The 13663-nt window shown below is 45.2% G+C and overlaps 2 protein-coding genes across 4 annotated transcripts in view; one reads left to right on the top strand and one right to left on the bottom strand.

The window, feature by feature from the left end:
- Window positions 1-13663, bottom strand: part of DOCK1 (dedicator of cytokinesis 1) — a 545853-nt gene that overhangs the window by 300014 nt on the left and 232176 nt on the right. The window lies entirely within an intron of this gene.
- Window positions 1-13663, top strand: part of INSYN2A (inhibitory synaptic factor 2A) — a 63188-nt gene that overhangs the window by 33644 nt on the left and 15881 nt on the right. Inside the window, exon 3 of one of the 2 annotated variants that reach the window (XM_020885156.2) lies at window positions 10880-10951. The exons of the other annotated variant lie outside the window; for it this stretch is intronic. Within the exon in view, the coding sequence (XP_020740815.1) occupies window positions 10880-10951 (72 nt within the window). The remainder of the gene's footprint in view (window positions 1-10879; window positions 10952-13663) is intronic. 2 annotated transcript variants of the gene reach the window in all.

The raw sequence follows: 13663 nt of genomic DNA, 5'->3' as shown, positions 1-13663 counted from the left end.
AAACAAAGCACAAAAGCTTCACAAAGAGGAAGTTCTGATTTAAGATTGTTAACTAATGTGCTCTAAAAAATACATCAGAAGAAATTACGGATCAAAGATAAAAGCTCTGTGGTTATTTACCATCAGAACCACTGCCCCATGCACATCATTAATGCTTTCAAATTAAAGCCTCGGAAAGGGAGATAAATGACAATACTAGAGCTGGAGAAAGACGGCATTCCAGAAGGAAAATTTGTTTTCATACAGGATACTCACATTCCTATTTTCATTCAAGTTTGGTAGCCAGTGCCACCAAAATTCATTTTCATTAATTTTCAATAAATTATAGCTTTAGCTTTATCTCTCCTCCAGGAAATAAGTTAATCAACTCAGCTTCAGCTCAACCCTAAAAAAGTTTTTTCCTTTATTAACAGTTACTCCTGATGCCCTCTAGGGCCAGCGACATTTCTGTCATTATTGTCATCATTTTGCAACTAGCGTCTCCTTGATTTCAGAAATACATGAAAGAAACTGTAAGTTTTGCCCTATTTGTAATATAACCAGGCAATTCTACATGCAAAATAATAATTACCAGCTGCCCCAATTTTTACATATTATGCTTTTTATTGCATGGAAACAGGGTTAGAAAACACTAAAGAAGAAAGACCTGCCCTAATGAGCATGTTCATCTCTGAGTTTGTCTTTGTCCAAACTGGCACACACTTCTGATCGGAGTAAGGATGACTATGCAATAATAAGGATATATCCCCTGTCTTTGTCATGAGGAAGCAGAGAGCTGGGGCAGGGCCTGGGGAGAAGCAACGCTGGAGGAGAAGCAGGCGGCTAAGGGAGACAGCAACAGGGACCGCCCGGCTCCCACCGACCCCCAGGGAGGAGGCACCACATGGCCTAGACCTCCTCAGGCCTGCAGCCACGCTGCACCACTCACCACCATTCCTGTTTCCCTTTCATTCTTTGTAATGAGCACAAGCATTAAACGCTTCCCAAACAGTCAGAGCCTCCCAGAAATATAGTGTCATCACATTTGGGGAGCTGCCGGGCCAATAAAAGTTAATTTGACAACAGCATCTAAAGAAAAGCCACTGCATTCATTTTGAATAGTGTTTCTCACCGAAACTCGTTTACCTGGATTGTTTCTGGGATAAAGAAATGACGTTTCCCCGGGGTCAGCAGGGGAGCTGGTTTAGGTGCAGACTAAGCCATTTATTTTAATAACTAAGTGTGGGAAGCAGGAGATGACTGACCTTTTCCACTTGTTTGGGGGATATTTAAGATTGGATCGTGGTAATACATTAAGACAGATGTTTTCACTGATCCAGCCAGGAACATCGCAGAACTGACCCTACTGTGGGTGGGTATCAGTTAATCCCGGAGAACACTCAGGCAGATTCTTCATTCATTCATTCACTCGTCCATTATTCAGAGTATTTCTTGAGTACTCACTACACTTCAGACCCCAGTGTGAGTACTAAATATCCATCAGGGAACCGACAGACAAAACTCCCTGCCCTCAGGGTGCTGATGTCATGGAAGGGGAAACAGATTAGAAAGCAAAGCCATAATTTTCTGGTATGTTCCATGGTGAGAAGTTTAAAGCAGAGAAAGGAGTAGGGTACTCACTTTCTATTAGTCAGGAAAGAAGCTGCGTTTTTGAAGCATACCTCCAGCCCTGCTCTCTGGAAGGCACCAAACTACAAGTTGGGTGGGACTGGGGAGACAGAAGAAGTCATGTCTGAGGCCACCGAGATGCTCTCAGTCACATGGGAGCAAGATGTCTCTGCCGGACATGGTCAGCATCCACTGTGGAATGCTCCGGAAGACAGTCACAAAAGGGTGCTGGCGATTGGCCAGAAGCCATCCAAGCTGATGATGAACGTCCAGAGGGGCTGGTCCATGCCATGGATGCTGGCGTGAAAGAGCACAGACACTTCTTCTGGTGGTTATACAGCTTACTCCCTTAACGTGGAAGCAAATCCTTTACCTCGGAAATACATGTGCTCTAGATTTGAAGTGTCTTGTGGGCGAGATCTGTGTTTTATTCATCCAAGCAACCACTCCCCAGCAAAGGGCAGTGCACAAAGCTGAGAACAGGAAGCATCCCATGAACTGAACACGCAAACACAGTGAAAGCCATTTGGTTATTCTGGCTAGTTTACAGGACGTGCTTGGAAGTCTGTAATCAGAACACTGCATGAGTGAGCAATCATGTCTGACTCTTTGTGACCCCATGGACTATAGAGCCACCGGGCTCCTCTGTCCATGGTATTATCCAGGCAAGAATACTGGAGTGGGTTGCCATTTCCTCCTCCAGGGGATCTTCCTGACCCAGGGATCAAACCTGCGTCTCCTGCCTTGGCAAGCGGATTCTTTACCCCTGGACCACCTGTGAAAGCCGAGGCAGAACACTACATAGAAATAACCATGATTACTGAAAATTACGCAGATGTGTTTAATAAGCTCACATGGGGTTTACATAAAGAGCTAGTTCATCAAGAGTCCACATCTCAGTTCCTGACTGGGAGAATGGTGCATGCATAATTCTCAGAAATTCACTGTCCGGTGGAAAAAAACTAAGTAAGAGTAAGATGATGAGGGATTAGAAGGGGAAGCGGAAGGTGAAAGATCCAGGTCAAGCTGTGATTGGGCTATGTTCCAAAAACATCATTTCTAAGTAACTTCTTTGGACCACAGAGCAACTTGCAAAAAACCAAAATCATACATGCTGTTGGGGTTCCCAGGCCAGCCCTGAAATTTTTTCTGGCTGTATCGAGACTCAACACAGAATGCTGTAAAATCTAAGAATCCAGTTCGTGGCGTGATTATTCCTTCTAACATGGGACTCCAAAAATAGATCTCCCTTAATGGTTTCAACCAGAGAAACTCTTATTTTACACAAATGGCCTCTGGAACATACATATTCAAAGTCAGGGCGATCACATGAGTATGTCTGGAAGGAAGTATTTGATATCCTTAAATCTCAATGAGAACCCTGTTCTACAAAAAAGAAGTCCAGCGCAGAAAAAAGAGGAAGCCAGGGGTTAATGGTGCTGGCCTTACTCCCTGACCTCACGCCTGCAGGCAGCGGAGAAGGGGAAGAGGGAGACCAGGGCCCTAGAATAAGTGACTGCTGGCTGAAACTCTTTAATACAAATAATGCAGTCAGTATAATCAAGAAACGCTAATGCAGTCACTGCTCTACCATACTCATCGCACTGAACAGAAAACAAGGAAGTGAGTCTTTTAAAATTTTCTGTAAATGTCAAAGAAGATCTGCCAAACTTCGCTGAAACAGAGATCAACCCTCGTAGACCAACTGAGACAACGTCACCTTCCCCAGTCCTTTCGTCTTTCATCGGCTCTGTCATCCATCGCTCCGTGTATCCTAAACCTGACTGCCACCTCTCCTGAGACCGGCAAACCAGGTTTTGGCTGGGCAAACGAGAAAAAGACAAGGCATGTGGCAGTACCAAATGCTAGGAATTCCCGTGGAAGGATGTCATCGGGAGCTGGCTGAAGGGGACCTGAAGAGCGGATGATGGCAAAGAATTCTCAGAAGGGTTCAGAACAACGGACCCACTCAGACATGGCTAAAGGCAGCGGAAAGCAGAGGGTGGCAAAAAGATTTGAGGGGGTCACTGCTAGTCTGTGTTTCTCAAAACACAACCTCGGTTTTTAAAACAAACACACTGCTTTGTCAGCTTGGGGATTCTAGGCCACTAATGAACAAAGAATTGCTCAGCCTAACACAGCAAACCTGCCACTGGCTAGAAAAAGGCTCCTCTCAGCTACTGGGGAAAAAGGGGACCTAGTCAGACCATCACCAGTGAAGCCAGTACTGCCTTCTATTGACCAGTGGGTGTTCTTGGTGTTTGTTAGGAAAATTGACTTCATATTTTTTCAACAAATTTAAATTGGATGTTCCCCCAAATCCTTGCACTTAGTAGCTCAAATGAATAAAATAGATATAATTGAGTTTCCATAGATAAATGAGGAAATTCCAAACTCACTTGAACCACTCAGCTGATACAGGAACTAACTACAATTTCAGGTCATAATCTAGCAAATTCCTAGTGAGAACTCAAGACTTAAAAAAACAGCCAACACTACCGGCAGAGGTGGGCTTAAAATGCAGGAGAGGGTCTCTGAAAACAGCTGAGCCTGACTCTTTTTGAAATTTAATTTCCCCCAACAAAAACAGAGGTATCACTTAATGCCTCTAATTCAGGTCACTTTGAGACTATTAAGCAGAAAAGCCCTTTAAGATGCTGATATAAATGATGGCTCAGTTATCAAGAAAGCACAGCTGGAGCACAAACCTGGCCTAGAATAAGGAAAGGAAAAAAAAAAAAAGTTTTTGGCACACAGTGAGAAAGAACAAGAAAGATCAAAATTAGGAGAATAAATTAAACAGGGGCATCAAATGATGACTGAGAGCAGTGACCACTGTGTAAGCAGACAGCCTAACACACAGCTTTGAGTTAATTCAAAGTGACAGCTCCAATACCCTATGTAACCAGTGTTTTGAAGACCCCAATTAAAGGATCACATCCTGATTTTAGCATCACCCGACATGTCTTTTGCTTACATGCTAGGAGATCTAAACTTACTGAAAATCACCACGTCATTTAAAAGACTAACAGCTTGGCAACAGGGTCACTTGCACTTGCGTCGTGTGCCCCACAGCCGAGGTGGAGGAGGGCCCCCTCCGGGTGATGCTTATACACTAGTGATGCTGGTTGAGAGGAGGATGCTTTTCTGAAATCTAAAACCAAACACTCCATCCACAAGTCCCCAGGGAAACGCAAGAAGAGAATTTTCCTTAGGGAATTTAAGATCTTCTGGAGAAAACAGGGCTGTAGGATGTAACAGGAGAAACACCTCATGAAAGTCAATCCAGTACCAGTGATTACAATTCACAACCACAGAATTACTTCCACTTGCCAGCCATGCTTCTCCTGAGATGCTTTTAACTTTGTTGGAACTTTGCTTCTGATAGCAGGCACAGTCAGAGACATCTTTTTTCCTTTTCCTGACCTTTTCACCAAACAGTTTTCCTGGGGGGCGGGGGACGGTGGAAACACAGAGTTGTCAGTCTCGTCTCAGGCCCCATCTTCAAGGTCTCAGAGACACTGAGCCACTTGGATATGGGGCCAGGAAGAAAGCTTTCCATGACCTTTCTCTGACATTTCGCAGCACCCTCTCCTACCCCCCAGGGCTCTGGTATCTTAGATCTCCCCGTGAGGCCTTCATGAAAAGGAAGATGCTGCCTGTCACTCTAGTCTCCGGCTCCTCATGCCCCTCCCAGGACACAGCCGTGGTTCAGCGCAGGCGGAAGCTGGCTGACATCTTTCTGCCTTGATCATTCCTATGGCTTTGTTATGAAACTTGCCACACCAGCTCTGCCCTTTGCAGCCCCTTCTCCGTTTTTGTTTTTTTTTTAATCCCAGTCCTCATTGTCTCTTTTGTTGTTGATCTGCAACAAAGATAACTGAAGACTTGCAGACCCTAGATTGTTACCAGTGCTGTCTATTTTATATAAATGGGCAAAAGTATATTTTTACATTCAGTAATCTTTTATAATAACATCTAATGAACTGGAGGGGGGAAAAAAAAGAATTGGAGCAGATGTCTGCAGAAGCCAAAGGTAGCTATAGAAACTGGTGAAATGCATTCTGAGTTAAACCTACATATTCTAGACCATTAAAGAAAGGAAGACCCTATGTTTTCTTTGAAAGGGGCTGCCCTAACTAGAGTTCCGTGCTGTCTTCTGTAACGGACACTTGTTATGCTTTCTTTAAAGTACAGCAAGGTCTTCTGAAGAAATCTGTTTCACTACAAAGCAGAAGTGGAAATGACTCTCAAACTGGACTCCACCAAAACTGCTTTATAAAATTAGCTTGAGCAAAGCCTTCTGCTTTAAGAAATCAAGAACAATAATTCCTCTTCCGTGAGCTATGAACCAAGTCCATACTCTTTACATCCCTATTAATTTCCTAACTTGGGTCTGGTGTCCTTTACCTTTCAATAAAGCCCACCCTGACCAGTGAGTGTCCAAAGGGCATCAAGGAAGGAGGGGGCCAGGGTTCCAGCAACGTCCCTGGGTTAGAACCGTGATCTGGAAGAATGGGCGTCAGGAGGTCAGAGAAACGGGAAACACAGCATCTTGGACTCTTGGTGCTGTCCTTGGTGCCGAACGTCATGCTCTCCGCACCCTCCTCTCTCCGCACCTCCCCGGGTAGTACGCATGGCTACATGTACAGGAAATATTGACAAATGGTAACTAACTGTGATGGGACAATAAACAGCACGTGCTGCAAAGATCAGTGCGTTAAAAACACCTACATGTGTACAATGAACATGCTTACCACTGGGATCCAAAGAGGCTCACACTAGGAAGAAAGCGAGGACCAGAAGTGTTCATAATTTATACATTTCACTTGCTTTTCTGCACTCAGTTGGATTTTTTCCCATAGATTTTTCTGTTACTAGACTTCAGTATGGGAACACCGAGACTAACAGCCTTATTTGGTTAATAAAATAATACTGACCAAACACCCAGAGTGTACCAGGCATCATGGCAGACGTGGGATATAAACCCACCTAAGGTATAAGTTCTTCAAAATAAAACAGAAGAGAGCTTTATAAAGGTAGCAATTAATGTGCAAGACAGAAAACGTGGCATTTTTGATCAAGATGTTCCTCCATCTGCAGCTTTGATACCAATGATCTGAGCTCTCTCTTCTTCAAACTTCTAACCACAAAAGACCTCTAGTCACACCATCTCTGGAGAAGGATCTTCCCCAGCAGCTCAGTCTCTGGACGGCCTCTCTTTATGGCAAGGGCCATCCACAAAGATAATCATTCCAGGTGTTGCTTTTATGACTTGTTGCCAAGTGAGAAGGAACATTCCACGACGGCACTCTGTGTTCCCTGTCCTGCAGAAAGAACTTATCTGTTTGGTCTGCATTGGAAGAGCACATCCATTCAGATGCTGCAACACAATCATTCTTATGACCATAAAATTATCAGCGAAGCCAAACCCTACATATTGGAAGCCCCAAGGACAATTAGATGAATTATCAAAGCAATAAGCATACTAGATTACACAAGTTCAGTCCTCTGTAAAGAACACTGTCATGTTTAATAAAACTGCAGTGGACATACCTTGACTGACAACAGCTACCGAAGGCAGCCTGTGACTTAACCACAGGACACAAGATCAACACTTTAACTTTTATCCACAAACTGATCTCTCACTGATAGCCATTTTTATGAACTACCTTTCTGGACTCCAAACATCTGAACCCCTTAAAACAAAAGGTCCCAAACATCTTGAAGGGTCTTCCCAAGGCAAGTTCATGGCAATGAGATCCTGAAAATACTTCTCATGTATGGTGGGAATCTAATGGACCACCAATTTTTCATTTAAATTAGCTTTAAAAAAATAGTGACCACAGACATGTTTCCCTATAAAGTAGATATTATGACTCACTTGCTTCTAATCAACAAACATTAGCAAACCGTGCTGTATTTCAGGCATGAATGAGTTAGGATGGGTTATAAAGAAAAGAAGGAAGAAAAAGGAAATTGAATGAAAATGATATTTTAGAAGGAGAAGAGTAAGAGTTAAAGTTAAGAGGAAGTAGGTTCTGTGTCATCCTGGGCTCTATGTATAAGAAAACAGTGGCTTCCCACTAAATGTAAAACAGATGTCCAAAGAGTTGCCCATTTTACATGATCTGATCTCACCTCCCTCCTCTCTCATGTGCTCCTGATGTTCCAGTCACACTGGCTTTTTTTCTGTTCTGCAGACAAGCCAACATCATTCCCATCATGATGTTCACAAGTGATGGTCCTTTCGTTTGCAAAACTCAACTCCAGATCTGGAGATGACTACCTGCTCTTTTATTATCATCCAGTTCTCTTTCCAGATGCAAGGTCCTCGGTGTGTTAGCCAAAGCCACCCCCCCCCCCCCATGTCCTGTACAGAGCAGTATCCAAACTCTTTCATTCATTCATTCATCTGTTTATGCATCACCCATCTGGTTCTCCCATTCTGTTTTAAGCTTCATGAGGACAAGGGCTCGATCTTATTCCAAAATGTCTCCTTGGCAGGCAGAGTAAGGTCTGACACCTAATAGGCACTTAATAACTATTTGCCTACTGACTATAACAGCACGAAAGTGTGTGCTTTTTACAAAGTGATAAGAACAGTCTGTTCAGAAAGGTCTTTAAAAAGAGCAATTTATCACTGAAGAGCCCCAAGGTCCTGGAAGACAGTTCTCTTGTGCATTTCAGGTGCCTGAAGCCTTTGTCCTGTCACTGTTGGATTCACTGACTATCCCAAGCTGCCAATTATACATAGTGCAGGACACAGGCCCCAAGGTTGGAGCAGGGCGTCACAGAGCATCAGAAGCCTGGGGTCTAAGAATAATGAGATCCCAGACCTGAAGTGTTGCTGTATTCTCCTCTGTAAAATGAGCTAGCGTAATTAACTGCAGGACTCCAGGCTCTAATGTAAGTGAGACATTTGGGAACTCCATGATCCTGGGCGAGGAAGGGGTGCCGTGCCGATGAAAACTGATGAAGATTTGAGATCTGTCCTGAGGTCTTGAGCAGGAAGGTTCTGTAAGCATGGAAGTCAGACTTTCCGCAGAGCCAAGTAAGAGTGCCCCTCTAATAATGGTTAGGAAATGCCCCTGATTTCCTCTGTTTTCTTTTAAAAGCCTAACCTTTAGAATGTGACTAGTGCACACAGGCAACTATTATGCATCCTCTTCGCAGTTGGTGGTCAGTATACACTAGTGCAATACACAAAGGTGCAGTCCCTCGTCTGCAGCCCAGCCTCACAGCTGGACCGCACATCCTGCAGCAGGCATGTCATTGCTAGGACGTGTGCTCAAGTCCTATGCTTATTATCCTGCACACAGCCACCATGGAGAGACATGAGCTTAGGATAGAGCTCCAGAAAAACCAGTGGGATGGAGAAAGGCCTTTTACATATGATAAGGCATGGGAGAATGGAGGCCAGTGTCAGACGGGGAGGAACCTGGTGTGAGTCTGACAAATCTAGAGTCAGAGAGGAAAGCTCAGGAAGAATGTACCCTTGGGGTTTGTTGTCAGGAGGGAAGGGGGAAGGTATGAGGCGCAAGCCCTTTCCTGTTCCCCTCCTGACAGATCTCATGGGGCAGGAAAAGACCCCAGAGGGGCATTCAAAGGTGCCCACTATGGGGGACGGAGGTCAACACAAACGCAGCCACAGGACGTCTCCAATTCTGGCTCAAATATCATGGATAGCAGAGAATGGCGACCCTATAGGACAGAATGTGGTCACCTGGTTAATAAACACAACGCACAGAACTCAAAGGTCAAGTTTAAGTTTAGCAAAGCTCGCTGTGACAACACTGCATGGAGGGGAAAAATCCTTTTGTCAAATGTTTATGTAACACCAAACATAATGAGGAAAACAAAAGTGAGTTTCAATTCAAAATCCATGACGCATGGAAAGAGACGTTTACACAGGGAAGGTGATAAAAATATCCTCTCCCTGTTGACAGAAAACCTTCTGGGCACTATTATTATGTTGAGAAGCTCTCCAAATGTAAATGTGCCCCCAAAGTGTGTGTCTAAGCCAATTCAGATGGAAGCCCTGCTTCTGCTACTAATTTAAACAGGTTCTGGTTATCATGTCTGTGCCTTGGTGCAAAGCAGTATTTATTCAGAATAAAATAGGCCTGCACGTTAAAAGTATGAGAGAGGAAAGGTCAGTAAAAGTGGCAGAAAAAACATTATGAAAGCTCCTCCAAACTAGCTTTTTGGGGTGACTGGGCTGAGGAAGACGTAAGAAAATCCTCTCATTAACTTTTTAAGGCTATGGATGGCAGGGAATGTGGGGGAAGAATGGATATCTGCATATGTACGGCTGAGTCCCTTCACTGTCCACAGTCACAACACGGTTCATTGGCTATACCTCAAAACAAAATAAAAAGTTCACTAAAGAAAATCTTAAAGGCTGTACAACCTTCCACAACAGACTCCCCCCCAAAATAAGGTTCCATCATTTTAATGAGAGGACGGGGAACACTGCCCTACCGCGCCTCCTACATGTCTGGTCTCATAGCTCTGACAGGCTCAGCAGAGAACACAGCCAGAGAGGGTGGCGGAAGGCTTGACAAGGCAGCCCGATATGCTACCACAAGGGTCAGCACATTTTTTACTCTAAAGAGCTAGAGAGGGAGTATTCTGGAATTTGCAGACCAAGGATATTGTAGCTACTTATGTAAGAATTTTCACCATTTTTTACTATCAAAATTGTAAACTTTATGGACACTAAAATTTTAATTTCACTAGCTTTCGTTTCACATGTTCCAAATATTCTTCTTTTCATTTTTTTAAACCATCTACGAACATAAAATCCAATATTAGCATGCTGGAAAAAATCAGGCCGAGAGCAGGATTGACCTGAGGGCCACAGTCTGCAGACCCCTCCTCTCGAGGGCAAAGAGATTGTGGGACAGAAACAAGCCATCAGATCAAGAAGATCTGGGACTGGGACCTTCCAAGTTTCTTTAAAACACCATGAATATCGCTGCCCTGAAACATCCCCAATTCCCCTTGCTTATAACAAAATCAGATTCTTTGCCTCATCCGCTAGGTTATGTCCACATCCTAGATTTTAATTTAAACAGCAGCCGCAGTGGTTGCCCTGGTCGTATACAGCACACGCGGAGACGAGAGCGGAACGGGAAGCGCCTGGCTCGGTCTCCATTCCCGTGAGGGTCGATGGCAGTGGGAAGGCACCTGATGGGAGCTGCGTGCTCTAGAGAGGCCAGGGGCCACCAGCCGCCTCGAGTAATGCTCTCCTGTTCTTATCTTGTAGGCTTTCATATCGGACTGGGCAAGACACAGCTAACTGTGACACATGCAGGAACAGTGCATGTATTATCTATAGGTATGTCAACACTCTCCTCTTCCCGCTTTGTTATCATGAGTGGCAAATGATGTTTACCCACGGATGCGAGAAACGTCTGGGGCCCCGCTGGGATGATGACATCAGACAGAAAACAGTCAAGAGCCTTTCCTGACCTCTACTCTAGGCAGCTTCTAAATAAGCAACCTCAGGCAGAGAGTCATGGGGTGAGGGAGAACATGAACCCATGTATCTTGCAAATGCATCTCAGCGGCGTTTCTGAAATTGGTGTAAGTTTGATGGCTTGTTCCCTCAGAATCGATAGTCGTGAATACTGTACTGTGTGTCCCGGCATGGCTGTGAAATATAAGCCCTTCAGACGGTATAGATCAAAGGCTGCAAGCCACACTGTATGTGCTAGGAGAACCACAGAAAACCCGGTGTGCAGTTTGTTTCCTGCGAAGGCACCAGGGCTGTGGCACTTGGGTTCCTTGGGAAATAATCCCATCTAGGGCTTCTCTGCAGCTCAGCTGGTAAAGAATCTGTCTGCAATGTGGGAGACCCTGGTTTGATTCCTGGGTTGGGAAGATCCCCTGGAGGTGGGCGTGGCAACCCACTCCAGTATTCTTGCCTGGAGAACCCCCATGGACAGAGGAGCCTGGCGGGCTACAGTCCAAGGGGTCGCAAAGAGTCGGACAGGACTGACGGACTGACCACAGGGCTCTGTGTCTGGTCTCACCGTTTCTCAGTCCTAAGTATATTTAGATTATTCACAGTGACAAGAATTCAGCAGGAGCTTTCAACAAGCAAAAACCATGTTAGGCTTTTGGCAATAATTTGGGATTTTAAGATGCAATCATGACCTTCTGAGAGCTTACTACGGGGTTTGTTTTTGTTTTTGTTTTCTTTTTGGAAATGTAATTTTCATAAGCAAAATATGAGAGCAATAAGAGATGTTATGATTTTGTTCATTTTTTAAAAATTAACCCTGAAGAACAATTTTAGTTGATTTGCCAAATTATCAAGAATAAAAAGAAGCTGTATAGTTATATCTCTAAGAATGTGTAAAGGAACCCCTGCTGCTGCTGCTGCTAAGTCGCTTCAGTCGTGTCTGACTCTGTGCGACCCCATAGACGGCAGCCCACCAGGCTCCCCCGTCTCTGGGATTCTCCAGGCAAGAACACTGGAGTGGGTTGCCATTTCCTTCTCCAATGCATTAAAGTGAAAAGTGAAAGTGAAGTCGCTCAGTCGTGTCTGACTCTTAGCGACCCCATGGACTGCAGCCTACCAGGCTCCTCCGTCCAGGGGATTTTCCAGGCGAGAGCACTGGAGTGGGGTGCCATTGCCTTCTCCGAAAGGAACCCCAATCTCAACAAAAAAACAGAAACCCTTCTAAAGAGATCTTCACAGTGACCACCCTCTTATCAAGTAAGCAGAGACAGGGAAAAGGCATAAATGTCTTAATAATAGCAGAAAGCTCACGTCCACCCAGTTGTGGCACCACCGAGTCTCCAGTCCAGACAAGCGCATCCCAGATGGGGCCCCAGGCTCTTTCCACGTCGAGCTGGATCACCTGGTGACTGCTGTGGTTGTGGCAGAAGAAACCACAGGGCAGACAGGAGCTCCGGCATCACTGTAGAGGTTCTCAACCCAGGGAGATTTTGCCTCTCAGAGGGCTTTTGGGAAGGATGGAGGGAGATGCTTTCAGCTGCCACAACTGGGAAATGCTACCATATCGACTAGCTAGAGGTCAGGGCTTGGTGACATCCCTGTAACACATGGCAGCCCCCACAACAAAGAGCCAGCCCACCCAGAATGTCAACTGTGCCACGCCTGAGAAAGCCTGCCTTGCAGGAACCACGGCCTGGTTACAGTCTGGCAAAAGGCACACACTACCTGCTAAGGCCTTGGGGCCCCCTGCAGGGAGCCGGGCCCCCGGCAGCAGCCCTGGCCCAGCCTCTCAGATGCCTGATGTCTCCCCACCATGAACAAGCAGGTGAAAATGAAGCCCCCACGCAGGAGAAGTCAAGCACTCTGAATATAAACCTGCGGAGAAGTTTGGTTGTTGGGAATCTTTTCACTGCATTCATATCATAGGAGAGAACTTTTGAGTCCAACAGTGAAGGGATGTAAGGGACATAAAATGAAACGCCTTCACTCAGCCAGTCAATTAGGCAAAGAAACGAAGAATCGAGAGCCCCTGGCAGAAATATCCTCACCGGTTAGCTTTTGCCGCTCGGGAGCTGAGACGCCTCCAGTCTCCACGCAACAGAGCAGAAGTGAACACAGATTTGGAAAGTGGGCTTGATGACATAAACCCATTGAACATGTTGTGGGTGATTGAAAGAAGAATGTATCTGGACACTCTTCAGTGTGACTGAGGTAATTTAGATAAATTTAGCTATCTATCCAGAAGTAACTTACATTTTTTTTTTTAAAGTGATATTAAAAATGACTCAACAATCAAGGGCAGGAATTAGCCTTGAGGAGTAACTGTTTGGATGTGGCTCACCCAGCAAGCTGTATGAACCCCAGTATGCAGGCCAATGACAAATTTTTCCTAAGAACTGGGAGTTCCAGGACCACAAGAATCTGACAAAATTTAGTAAGGCTCACTCACCCAGTCGAGGGGTCGCTATCACTTGGCTCATCCCCTGCACGCTGGGGACACATGTACTACTCACAGAGGCCTCATCATCAAAGACGCGATGGTAGAAGGCGGTCTGCAGCCTCAGGAACGGGGCAGGGTGGGAG

The sequence above is a fragment of the Odocoileus virginianus genome, chromosome 7 (assembly GCF_023699985.2).
Source record: "Odocoileus virginianus isolate 20LAN1187 ecotype Illinois chromosome 7, Ovbor_1.2, whole genome shotgun sequence".
Lineage (NCBI taxonomy): Eukaryota > Metazoa > Chordata > Mammalia > Artiodactyla > Cervidae > Odocoileus > Odocoileus virginianus.
Note: the sequence above shows the minus strand (reverse complement) of the source record. Positions and strands in the feature narration are given on the sequence as shown.